The sequence below is a fragment of the Centruroides vittatus genome, unplaced genomic scaffold, assembly GCF_030686945.1.
Source record: "Centruroides vittatus isolate TY-2023 unplaced genomic scaffold, ASM3068694v2 scaffold_1152, whole genome shotgun sequence".
Taxonomy (NCBI): domain Eukaryota; kingdom Metazoa; phylum Arthropoda; class Arachnida; order Scorpiones; family Buthidae; genus Centruroides; species Centruroides vittatus.
Genome location: NW_027122670.1, coordinates 2,692,646 through 2,706,355, shown reverse-complemented (window position 1 = coordinate 2,706,355; position 13,710 = coordinate 2,692,646). Strand labels below are relative to the sequence as shown.

The 13,710-nt window shown below is 32.5% G+C and overlaps 1 protein-coding gene across 3 annotated transcripts in view; it reads right to left on the bottom strand.

The window, feature by feature from the left end:
- Window positions 1–13,710, bottom strand: part of LOC136986575 (band 3 anion transport protein-like) — a 107,893-nt gene that overhangs the window by 34,199 nt on the left and 59,984 nt on the right. For all 3 annotated transcript variants that reach the window (XM_067284156.1, XM_067284155.1, XM_067284154.1), the window contains exons 12-14: window positions 7,802–7,919; window positions 7,536–7,736; window positions 931–1,035 (exon numbers count right to left, since the gene is read on the bottom strand). In XM_067284156.1, coding sequence (XP_067140257.1) covers window positions 931–1,035; window positions 7,536–7,736; window positions 7,802–7,919 — 424 coding nt within the window. The remainder of the gene's footprint in view (window positions 1–930; window positions 1,036–7,535; window positions 7,737–7,801; window positions 7,920–13,710) is intronic.

The following is a 13,710-nucleotide window of genomic DNA, read 5'->3' as shown; positions in this document are numbered from 1 at the left end:
TCAACAAATTGCTACATCCTAGTAAAATATTTACCATCAGATATAAATGACCTATAAAATATAGTTAAGAGCAATTAAGTGCAATATTTTCTAAACTGATTTTGTCATATTGCAGAATCAATTTGCTGGAGACTTATATTTGAAAATGATTGTACCAGAATTTTTTATCATTTCCCATAGCCAGTCAGTATTTTCAAAACATATGATAAGTAAATACACAACTGACTTAATGGAAAGGAATGTGGTTATGGAGTGGAAAAGCATATTTGGAAGTATGGACAACCTTAACAAATTTTAAATTTTAAACATTGCTGTAACAAAAGAACTCTATTGCTACGATGACTAAATGCATAAAATAATCAGTAAAAAAAAATAAAGTAAATAAGTAGAAAAAAGTAAACAAAATAATGAGAATATATGGAAAAACTAATATTAAATTTAAAAAGTAGTGATGAGAAAAGATGCATCACGGCAATACAATTTGAAAGAAAAGCTCTTTGTTAGTATTTTTATTTTCTTGATATTTCTCATTTCTTGAGAAAATAAATTTCAAACCAGATTTTGAAAATTTTTGAAAAATTTAACTTACTGAATAATAAAATATAAAAATAAAACATTTATTTTTTAAACATTATAAATACTACTTATTGTCATCTTTACATTTTCATATAATTAAAAGTTAAAAGGAATGATGATGATTATAAAATTAGATGATTTTTACACTTATTTTATTGTGATTGATTTCACACAAGCAATTTGTTTTCTTAAGCAGTCAAAATATATTTTACTATTAAGTATAGAGACTAATATTCATAGATATACAGTACAATTTGGTTTTGACAAAAAAAATAGTGTTATAATAATTGTTCTTTTAGATAATTGAAGCATTACATACAGTCTTTACAGATAAAATATACAAGATCTACTTACATGATTTGCCATAAGAGTTGAAATAGATCGGCCAATCTCGTGATAATCTAATTCTGTATGAATTGGTCCAAGTAAAACAAAAATAAATCTCACTGGAATTGGAACCTAAAAGTTTAAAAATATAATTCTAAATCAATCAGCACAGAATCATTTAAAAATTATATATTTGTTCTTACTTAATTGTACTATGAGTGAGTACACGAAAATTTGAATTTCCTTTCTTTTTTGACTTACAGAGGCATAAAACTTTCTTAACTCTAAACCATTTACTAAAATGAAGTAGAATTAGAATAAAAGGTTAACCGCAGTGCACTCTCGGAACACCTCGCTGCAGTATGTTTAAAGGTCAATACTTCCCCGGTATTTTTGCATTGTAATATTAATAATTGTCAAATTGATGTTAATGAAGTAAAAATTGTGTATAAAGAAATAAATACTGTAAAACGAAAATTTAAAGAACATTTTGTAATCATTATGCAAAGTAACTCTGTAAATTTAAATAATGGCGTGGTGCCAGCGGAATGCTGGGTAAACCTTGTCGGATATAAAAACTCAGAGTAAGAGAGTGTAATGAATAGTGATTGTGATTGGCAAACTGAATTGTATTGTGTATATTGGAGCCATACTGAGGAGGCCAGTGTACTGGCGAAATGCATTTAGGGATAAATACAATTTAATAAAAAGGTTTCTCTCTGAAAAAAAAAAACCTGGTTTGCTTTTTAACCTTTTATTCTAATTCTGCTTCATTTTAGTAAATGGTTTAGAGTTCGGAAAGTTTTATGCCTCCGTAAGTTAGGAAAGAAAGGAAATTCAAATTTTTGTGTACTCACTCACAGTACAATTAAGATTAGAAAATTCTGGCTCCATCATTTTAAATATTTTTATTTATTTTTATATATTTGTTGTCTGATTAAATACATTGATATTGGACAGATTACTTTATTAATTAATGCCAACATCAAAATTTAAAAAAAAATCTTTTATGTAGAGATGAGATATTCTTTTCTAACAGCTTTTAATCTGCTAATGTCTTATATACCAACAATGGCTGATTTTTAAAATCAACTTGCCTGCCACACTAAATTTCATATAACCAATCTCCTGTAACATATGAGGTGAGGTGATAAAATCTATATATCTATATATATATATATAGAAGTTATTATACTATATATATAGAAGTTATTAATACTATATATATAGAAAAATTACTAATAATTTTATTTATTAGTAAATTTAAAAACTATTACAGTCAAACCCTGGTTTACAAACTTAATTCATTCCTAAAAGTTGTCTGGAAATTAATAACTTTAAGTAACTATTACAATTTCATAAAATAGCTATATCTGCAAATGAAATGACCAATTTACTCAACACGTGATTCTCACCAATAACTAACACCAAAATCTTTTGCAGCGGCAAAAAATGGAAACATGTGAATACCGCAATTTTCCTTATGGCGGACTGCCTTACTAGCAAAGTGATCAAGAAGCCTTGACTGTACATTCTGTTTGGTATTTTTTCCAAAACAGTCCAGTTTCTCACAATTAAACACTTGATGGGGGATAAAACCCTCAGCAGTCACATATTCTCCAAATTCTTTCACATCTTTTTTGTACACACTTGAAGCCTTTTCATGCTTAACCATGCTGTGTATGATACTTCACTCAAACTTTCAAACCAGCCTCAACTAGCCTTAAACACATCGGTCTTAGAACTAATGATGTCATCTATTTAACATGAACATCATCATTAGTTTTGATTTCAATTTACCATGGAGTAAGATTTCCTTTGTTTCTAAGTGCTGTGGTTTATAATTTAATTTAAAAATAAAAAATAGAGTTAAATGCATAATTTATGGAAGCAATAATTTGCTATTATTAATTACTTTTCTAAGGAAAAGTGAACTAGTTGTGGCTTGTAAAGTTGCATTGTCAATTCAAATATTATTTTATTTGTTGTTACAACCCATTATTTAAAATCATACATCTCCAGCTCAGAGGCCCACAGTGGTTTCCTATCCCTATAAAATTGTTTTGTTAGTAAAAATAACATCAAGGTCTTTAAGACTGCTTTCTATTGAATAAAGAAACATTCTATATATTTTTTTTTTTTTTTGAACAAATGAAATAAACTAAAAGAACTACAAGAAAGCAAAAGGAAGAAGAGGCACACACTACCTCCCAGTTCCTTCTGCATATACAAACTTCATGGCATTGAATACTGACAGTTGATCAGTAAAACAAAATTATGTATATATATAGTCACCATATACACATACTGGAAGTAATTATCTTTATAAAAATTACTGGAGATAACCAGGAATAACATTAAGTTTGTAAAAATAACCAACATATTGCAATTATTAGAGAATTGCTAATGAATCCAATACCTTATTTTGAACATATCAAGTAGTCAAACTAAGACTACATAAAATTTATTCTTTAGATCAGTGTTTCTCAAACTTTTTGGTCCGCGACCCCCTTTTGCACTTAAAAATTTCAAACGACCCCCGAAAAATGAGTATGTGTAGAAAAACATCCCGGAGGGAGGGGGGTTAATTTAAATTCAGGACGAGTTAATTTTTGTTTAATTAATCTATTTCATGTTGAAATTTCTCTCCGTTGCGTGTTGCTTTGTGTTGAATTTTTGTCAATGTTAAGACTAACGAAATTTTTAAAAAATTATTTCTTTATTTTTCACAAACAAAATAAATATATTGAAAAATATAAAAACAAAAAACATTATATTTCGGAAGTTAATCTAGTCTCGAAACGTTCCGATTCAGCACAACACAGTCCTCAGAAAAACAAGCAAAACTTACCACTCATGATGGGAAAAAAGTCTCGTTCAAATACTGGCGCGTCCTTAAGTCCCTCTCATGGTCGCGCCAGTGTTGCCAGCTAAAAACGCATATCAACTAAAATAATATCGGAGTATCCCAAGACATAGCCAAATATTGTGGCGCCACAGCACTAGCGGAAATTCGAATTTGCCGACTGAAACGCTTTTGGTTGATCGGTTTTCGGATAATCGACGCTCTACCTAAGTCGACTTGCCTACAGACGCAACGCTGCTAGCGAACATTGTTCCAAATGACAACGCTGTTCTATCATAGTTTAGGCGGAGTGTGGAACTCGGGGATTCCCCAATAGCGCACAAATTTATGATTATTATATTTAGGCTCGTATTTAAATATTTATATTGTTTTTATTTATATGTACAATTTATTTAAGTAAAAATTATTTTATATATTTTTTATTTCTATTATTTCTAAATATGAATTTATAGTAAATTTATAAAATATTTGAAAAAAAAAATTGATTTGGCATCAATTTTTCAGCGACCCCCCAAATATTTTTCACGACCCCCTTAGGGGTCGCGACCCCTACTTTGAGAATCACTGCTTTAGATCATATTTGAGAATCAAATGAAAAACTGACTATGCATTATTTGAAGTAAGAATCTCACCAAGCAGTAATCACCAAGCATTAATCACCAAAAATAAATTTATAAACACATTTCAAAAACAAAACAAATTTTGGCAATTATTTCAAAGTGGAAAATGAACACAACATTGTATTAAACAACATTGTCTTTGTATAAATTGAATTTCATCTAATTTACGAAAGAAATTTATAATTTAATTTTGAAGATTTGATAAATTGATGTTTCTAAATTGCCTTTAAGATATGGATACATTTCAAAAACATCAAAAAGGATCTGGAACAATTTGGCATGTAAAGCTACTTAGCTATTAGAATATACTGTAATTAATAAAAATTTTCTAACATTATTTTTTTTATCAAAATCCCACTTTATCTCAAAAAATTAAGTATTTTCTACTTAAATTTTAAGCACTTATAAGTGTTTTAAATGATTCTTAGACTTGTTTATTAAAGACATGGAAATTTCAAAGAACGGAAGGTTGTTAGGTCATTTTAATCATTTTTTACAATAAAGTTAAATTCTTTAATATTATAAGTATAAAATTTTAATCATCATTTTAAAAAAATCATAAAGATGACAGTTAATGATTTCATCTGAATCTTATAATTTAAATTTTTTTTCTATAAAAAAAAAAAAAAAAGATTTTAATACAGTAAAACTCTTCATTTAACAGAGAAAATTTCCAATCCATGTCTCGTGTGAAAATTAACACCTTGTTAATTAAATATAAAATGCATTTTAAAATTAACAGGTTTAAATTTTGGATAACTGATTATAGAAATAAATCTTTGTACTAGAGCTAGGCATTAGGCGCCATCATTTGCGGTGGTTGTGAGTGTATTTGCTTATGTTATCGGGTTTTGTTTATGTATATTTGTATTAACAGGTTTTTTCCAAATCAAAAAGTCACCATTCTTAACTTCACACCACAGCAGGCATATCTCTATATATCATCATCTAGAGACAAATAAATAGGAAATTTTGTGTCTCTTTTTTTGTCAAATTTAAAATTTTTTATTTTATTTTTAAGAACCTTATTTATTTGCTTATTTAAATACAATTAAAGTGTATTTTCAAAAAATGTTTATTTATTTTGCTTTAGAGCATATACTTGTCTTTTACAGTCTCAGAACAGTAACATATTATAGAAACACATAAGCAATAACACACATCAATTTCACAGAAAACTTTTTTATAAACTTTTCATACATACTTAATTTTCCTTACATAAAACACACATACATAAGTAAAAAGAAGATAAAATAACTATTTTTTTAATTTTTAAAAGAACACAGGTTCAGAAAACCTACCTTATCACCTAATGAACTTTTAGCTTTAACGGACTTGAATTAGTCCATTAAATCAAGATTTTATTGTATTTCTTTTAAAGAATTGTGAAAAAAATTTTTTTTTCTCATAATGCTACTGTATTCTTTGTTTCTGAAAAATCTGTTGTAATTCTAGCATTTTATTTTTTTCTTGTCCATCAAAAGTTGTTTCATATATGAATTTTACTTCTCTTATAATATGTCATCTCCAAGTCTTATAGTGTCTATTCTAATTCCTCAATTTATTGTACCTACTTATGCAGATAACACCAAAGTGATAACCACTGATTGTTCTGTTATCTAGTTTCTGAATGTTCAATTAAAAAAATTAATTTAAAAATCTATTTTTGCATCTGTAAGTGTTTATATAAGTTGGTCTGGTCAGCTGTAAATAATTAAGTATTTTTAAAGACTTCTTAAAAGTACTTTGTGCAAAAATCTGTAAAGTACCATAAAACTAAGTATTTTGAAGGACTACAGATTTCTAAGGATTGTGAGAACACTGATTTATCAAATTTGATTCCTTTAATTTTTTTGCCTCCCTAATGAACAGCATCTTGAAGAGAAGATGATGATCAAAATTTCAGAGATGCAAACAAACTGATTTGATATTTCTTAATAATCCTTAAAGCTATCAGAGGTATAAAGATACTCAAAATGTAAAAAAATAAATATAATACATCTCAAAGTCCAAAGTTATATTAAATAAATCAACCAATGCCTAAATAATCAGGCTAATAAATGGTTATAATTAAATAATAAATATAAACAAATTTGGTATAGAGGTAAGCATTAGGTGCCATCTCATATCTAAATTAATAATTATAATTTTAATAATTTAATAAATAATTTAGAACATTCTGGAAGAAAGTAGCTGACCCGGGGCGGGGATTGAACCCGCAGAATCCACTTGCCATGCGGTGTGCTACCAATTGCACCACCCGGACCCCAAGTCAATCATCACTTCCAGACATATTTAAAATTGTGATATAACAGTCTATGGTTACTAACGTCACTGGCTGGAGACGACTCCTACGTCTACTGGCCAATAAGGCACTCAGTCAGCTATCACTATCCCTAGCGATCAATCAATCGCTATCAATTTAAATACGTCTGGAAGTGATGATTGACTTGGGGTGGTGCAATTGGTAACACACTGCACGGCAAGCGAAGGCTGCGGGTTCAATCCCCACCCCGGGTCAGTTATTTTCTTCCAGGATGTTCTAAATTATTTATTAAATTATTACATTATAATTACTAATTTAGATATGAGATGGTACCTAACGCTTACCTCTATACCAAATTTGTTTATATTTATTATTTAATTATAGCCATTTATTAGCCCAATTATTTAGGCATTGGTTGGTTTATGTAAAGAAATAAATGAAATCTGAAAAAAAAAAAAACCTTAAAACAGAATTCTGAAATTAAAATATATAGTCACTATAATAAATTCTTTCAGGATTTCCAATGTGTATCTATAATTTCATAACTGGCCTTTCTATAATATCCAAAATAAAAAGAATAGTATTGAACAGTTTCATAAGTCAAGAAAACTGTAAAATTAAAATTTAGCAAGTTCAATTTAGTAAGGAAAATGAAAATCTCTCTGAATGAAGCCTAATTATATACATAATTTTATTTATGTATATAATGCAATTGGAAATAGTTCAGAGAGATAATTTGATGAACAACAAACAAAAACATATCTATGAGGTAAATACACCCAATAAGTAATAAATAAAATACAATGTAAAAATTATATTAAAATAATTTTAATATAAAAATTTTCATTAAAAATGTTTCTAAAAATTAATATATAAATACCTCAACAAGATTGGGCATCATTTGACCTTTGGCTAATCTGATAAAAGCTATTATGGGTTGCTGCAAGGTATCTAGAGCACCAACTAAAACTGTAGTTGCTTCAGCTCCTTCTGGGATACGTTTTAAAATACTTGTGTCCATCTTTTGTAAATCATCTTGTGATTTAGCATGATTAACAAGAACCTCTAATTCTGGCTGAAGCTGAAATGATTTGTTTGGTCACTGTAGTGCAAAATAAAAAAAAAAAACAATTAAAATAATATTACCTTAGTGTCTGAAGATACTGTTTTAATTGTACTCTGATTATGCTTTCCATTTGATTTATCCACTGTTTCTTGAGGACTATAAGAAGCCCGTCTTCCGATAGAAATAATTTTTGGTGATCTATTTACAAATGTAAACATTTTTGAAATAAATAAATGATATATTTTCTTTTACATTACGACATTCAAAAATAAACTTTTTTATTATAAACTTTAACCATTAATATCTAATACAGTCAAACCTGTTTTTATGCGCTCCTTTTATGTGCGATTTTTATTTGTGCGATTTTTTTAATGCGAATTTTTAATTTGTGCGGTATAGTTGGCGACTAGTCTCGTGCGATTCGTCATGTCTTACGTTGACTTATTATAGCTAAATAAACTTATTATAGCATAAATGCACTTATTATAGTAATATTATTGCATGAATATGCGAAAAATGAAATAATTTACTTTTTAAGTCAACAAAACACCACCTGGACAAAAATATGTAAAACAGACGATAGACCAGACGATGCAGTCAAGTGCTGACATCTGTTGTCAATAAATTCTATTTCGTACGGTTTTGAGTTATTTTCTATGTGAGACTTTTTTTATGCGGTCCCTGTTGACCGCATAAAAAAAATTATTTTTTTAATTGTGTCGCGAAAACTATTATTTACAGCCATTCGTGAAATTTTGTGAGATTTTTTTTAATGCGTTTTTTTTAATGCGGTCCCTATCCCCCGCATAAAAACAGGTTTGACTGTATATTTTTTTATATCCTCCAACTTTCAGTCCCCTACAAAAAATTAGCATAAAAGTGAAAATTGGACACAAATCAGAAACTATTATAGCAATTTATTTCAAATTTTACAGTCACAGAATAGAACTCTGCCAATTATTAGCATACCTACAAAAACAGTTTCAATGAATAATGTGACATTCAAGAAAATTAACAAAATGACAGAACATACTTATGAATGAGGAATATGTCAATAAGAAATATGACCTCATTTTACACTAATGCAGACTGCATAAAGATAATTCATGCCAGCTATCAGATGATCAATGAAGTCAGAAGGCAGAAATCCTACTGTTTTATGAGAGCACATTGGAGCTTGCTCTTGAGTACTGTGATTTGGAATTGGGTCAAAAGGGGTAAAATCACAGAACAGTGAAATCTGAAGAATTAAGCAGCTTCTTTAGTAGAGTGACTGGATTCCAACCTAGCCTTTGCACACCATCTTTGACCATTGCTGAAATGCCTTCTTTGGGACATAACAAACTGGCTATTTTGGAATTTCTGTCATATCTGTAATTGAAATATCAAAACACAGAACAAAACATCGGTTTTTATCTATGGTTTAATTTGTGTATTTTGAACAAAGCCAATGTGCATTTTACTATAATTCAATGTTTGCATATTACGCTCAAAGCATACAACAAATTTCATTCGATAAAACTCACACATTCACTTTTTATCTGAAAATTTTCATGTCATGCTTATTCCTTGGAGGAGAGTGTACATAAAAGTAAATAAACAAACACTTAGGAATTTCTCAATATTGAAAAATAATAATATAGTTTATTTATAGTATTTATACATCAATATTTTTTCTCAATATACGAATCAATATGATAAAAATAATTAAATTACACTGAATTATAAAGAATAAAACTCAGACCTCCCCATGATCTAAAGCTCTCTGTATTCAGATCTTTTAATAAGAAGAGCCTTTATACATTCTACTAGCATCCTAGACACACTGAGCTTACTTACATCAAAAAGATAGTAAAACAGCATCATTATATGATGGAATTGATGCAACATTCAATCACTACCTTTGATGCAACATTTAATCATCCAGAACCAGAAAATAATCAAGTGAAATGTGAAGACAGGACAAAAATGCAACTTTCCTTCTATCTTATGAAAAATATATATGGAGACAAACCAAGCTTAAGTTGTTATGGTTGGCTGAGTGCAATCCTACAGCATTCAAGATTTTACAGAATGACAAAATGTTTTATAACTATGACAATTCCTCTGGAATGAATTCCATTCTGACTGAAGACCTCTACCTCAACAGAAACATGACATCAACATGCCTCAAAGAATTAAAAAAGTGTATGGAGTTAACAAGAAACTGGACAATCCATCCCTAGCAGCATATGCTAGCCATCATGAGGTGCAAGTAAATTGTGATGAAGCCAAAATTGTTCAACTCGCCAATGACCTTAATTTCCTTAGGTACTTTGAGGTGTTAGAGATATACAAAGTAAATAGAAGCAACAGCTGTGTTAACTACTGCAATACAGACACTTTAGCAACTGCTTGAAAATCATATTAAAAATTTGATTAAGTCAGATTTCATTATATATTACTATTACAATTTAATATTTATTGTTCATTATTTTTATCTTTAAATTTTTGCTTCGGATTTAAACTTTATATGATCTATTTTGTATTTTTAAATTTATTTAAATTAAAGATCTTGATAGGTAAGACCTTGAACTAACCCCCATCAAGTTGTCAATTATATATTTGACAACTGAGGTAGACCTATGAAATTAGGTTGAAAATGTTGTTCTTTATTATATTGCTAGAGTTGCTTTAAGATGTAAATTTTTTAGTTTTTACAGCAACATTTTCTCCAGTTCTGCAAGAATTTATTGAAAGATATTACAGTGAAAACTGCTTAGGCGACCACCTGCATTCGACGGGCACCTGTCAAAACGGGCAAAAATTTCTGGCACAGAATAGTTTAATCCAGCAACTTCAACCTTTAAATTTCCGGTACAAACGACGAAAATTAACAGAAAAAACTAACGTTTTCGAATCTCCATCGAGATCTTCTTCAGGTTCGTTAATGGAATGTCATGAGAATAGAACTCTTTTGAAGTTCAAGAAATCGAACATCTCCAGCGTGCGATGACGATGCAAAACATAAGATTGATTTAATAGACCTGAGTCTACTATCGTAACGTCGCAAAATATCAATGCAGGAAATAAAACCATGTCTACCATCGTGGATTGACCTCCGAGATGTATCGCCACGCGTACGATAAAACGTTGCTGTCTTTGTAATTAATGCATTTCCCCGATTTGGTAGCTCTGTAAATCTCCAGGGTCTCCAATGCCCTAATGTGGTCCGTTTTGAACGACTTCTTAATGAGGGTGGCGTTATCGAAGTCCGCTTTTACATCGGGGTCCGTGGCGTACGTCGACAGGGCGGTGGTGTGCCTTTTTTTGGCAACGTCATTCTTATGTTCAGAAACCCTTTTTTGGAGGGATCTCTTGGTAGAACCAATATATACTAGGTCCCTTTGGAATCTGTGGTCTCTTAACGGGATACTATAAACGCCTGGTGCCCTTAAAATGCTCGGTTTGTCCTTGGCGTTTCTGAGAAGCGAATAGATAGATGGCGTTCTCGTGTACGCTAACTTGGTGCCCTTCCTTAGCGCTATTTCCCTGTACAAGGAATGGAGGTCTTTGTTGTATAGTACAACCGTGTGCTGGTCGGGGCTCGAGTTAGGATCACTCCGCCCTGCGGAGGTGTGATGCGCTGTGTTTATATTACAACACTTACGAGCTAAACTGCGGATAAGGCTACTTTTGTATCCATGGCTAGTGGCAATGTCTTCAATGTGTTTTAGCTCTGCGATCGTGTCTTCCCTTTTAGTATTATGGGTGAATGCCCTATTTACTAACGCCCTGAACGCCGCAATTTTATAAGGGTACGGATCCTCCGACCCAGCGGGTATGTACATAGGTAGGTAGCCGGGTTTGTAGTACACCCGCGTCTCAATATTGTTTATATCGAGCTGAATGGAGACGTCTAAAAAATGCACTCTGGTGTCCGATATTTGATCAAGCTTGAGCGTTAGACCAAACGGGTTGTTATTTACGATGTGCAAAAAATCATCGACCTTCGGCTCGCCCTTCCATATGATAATCACGTCATCCACGTACCTACGGTACAAAATAATGTCAGGTGTAAACATGGGAACGACATCCCTCTCTAATTGCCGTATAACCAACTCACATAGGTCGCCCGAAATTGGGCTCCCCATGGGTACCCCCCTTTTTTGTAGATATGTGGTATTGCCGAACCTAAACAGCGAATTGTAGCACATTAGGTGTGTGAGTTCCAGTACATGCTTGCGGTGTGCCGGAAGACTATATTTGGCCAGCAAGACGTCCCTGAGGGCGCAAAAGCAAGGCTGGAGTTTGATGGATGGATACAGAGCCTGAAAATCAAGCACCGTGAGGTGAGCGCTCTCTGTTAGCTGTGTATGTTTCAACGCGTCGACCAGCTCTCTGGAGTTCTTCACCGTTAAAGCATACTGTTCTAGATGTCCAGCCAATATGCGGTGTAATTTGTTCTCTAGAATTCTAGTGGGGGCTCTAGCTTTATCCAGTATTGGTCTGAGGGCCGGCGTAGGCTTGTGCGTTTTCGCAAAAGCAAAGAGCCTGGGCGTATCTGGTGACGCGACCACCGCCCTGTCCAAACCTTGCGCTTTTGCAAGGGGTGTGCTCGTGAACCGTACCACCCGAGCCTGTAGCTTGTTCACATAATTATCAGTCACCTGCTCACATTCAGTATCCGCGATGTATTGCATCATCATTGTCTTGTAGGTCTCTTCCTTGAGTAGAACCAATGCCCTGTTCTTATCCGCCCTTAGTAGAATAATACGTTCTTCTGCAAGCCATTTCTTGGTTCTTCTTATTTGCCACCATAAGTTCACTTTTTCATTACGCCTGCTATGGTTTATTTTCATGGCCGCCCTCCATCTGTAATGCTCCTTGTAGACCTCATCCAATCCGCGCACCATTCTTTCAATATCCGGCATAACTGTTTCCAGCATTGGTCTCGACGAGCCCGGAGTATACATCGGGCCGTGCGCCATAGCTTCGATTAGGCAAGCTGGAGGAACAATGCCGTCCCAGCAGACAAGTGGTGTGGGGGGTGCCTTTCTCCTGTTGGGTTTTTGTTTACTCATTATCCACTCCAATTTCTTCTTGTACTTACGGGCCAATTTTCTTGCCAATATTTCTTGAAAGACGGCTACCTTTTGATTTTCAAGTTGTAGGAACGCCCGGTTATGTTCAAAGAGGTCGTCTTCTGCTTCGATCACCTTGTTGAGGCAGGAGTATACGTTCTTCCTAGATGCTCTAATAGCTTTTCTCAGACACAACAATCTAAGTTTCGGTATTAAGGATTCACATCCCAATGGTAGACGTATCCTGAATATAGACATGGGATACACGTTATTATTCTTACATTCCAGAAGAAAGTTCAGTTTAGCCCTTGCTTTGGTTAAGGCCAACGTTAATTTCTTGTAAGCTCTAGCCGGCATAGCTATCTATTGAAAACAAACTTCACTCGTGACTACCGGTACATATAAAGTCTAATCCAGCAACTTCAACCTTTAAATTTCCGGTACAAACGACGAAAATTAACAGAAAAAACTAACGTTTTCGAATCTCCATCGAGATCTTCTTCAGGTTCGTTAATGGAATGTCATGAGAATAGAACTCTTTTGAAGTTCAAGAAAACTGGATAGTTTTCTTGTCAAGAAAACTGGATAGTTTTCTTGAACTTCAAACCCTCAGACCAATACTGGATAAAGCTAGAGCCCCCACTAGAATTCTAGAGAACAAATTACACCGCATATTAGCTGGACATCTAGAAGATTATGCTTTAACGGTGAAGAACTCCAGAGAGCTGGTCGACGCGTTGAAACATACACAGCTAACAGAGAGCGCTCACCTCACGGTGCTTGATTTTCAGGCTCTGTATCCATCCATCAAACTCCAACCTTGCTTTTGCGCCCTCAGGGACGTCTTGCTGGCCAAATATAGTCTTCCGGCACACCGCAAGCATGTACTGGAACTCACACACCTAATGTGCTACAATTCGCTGTTT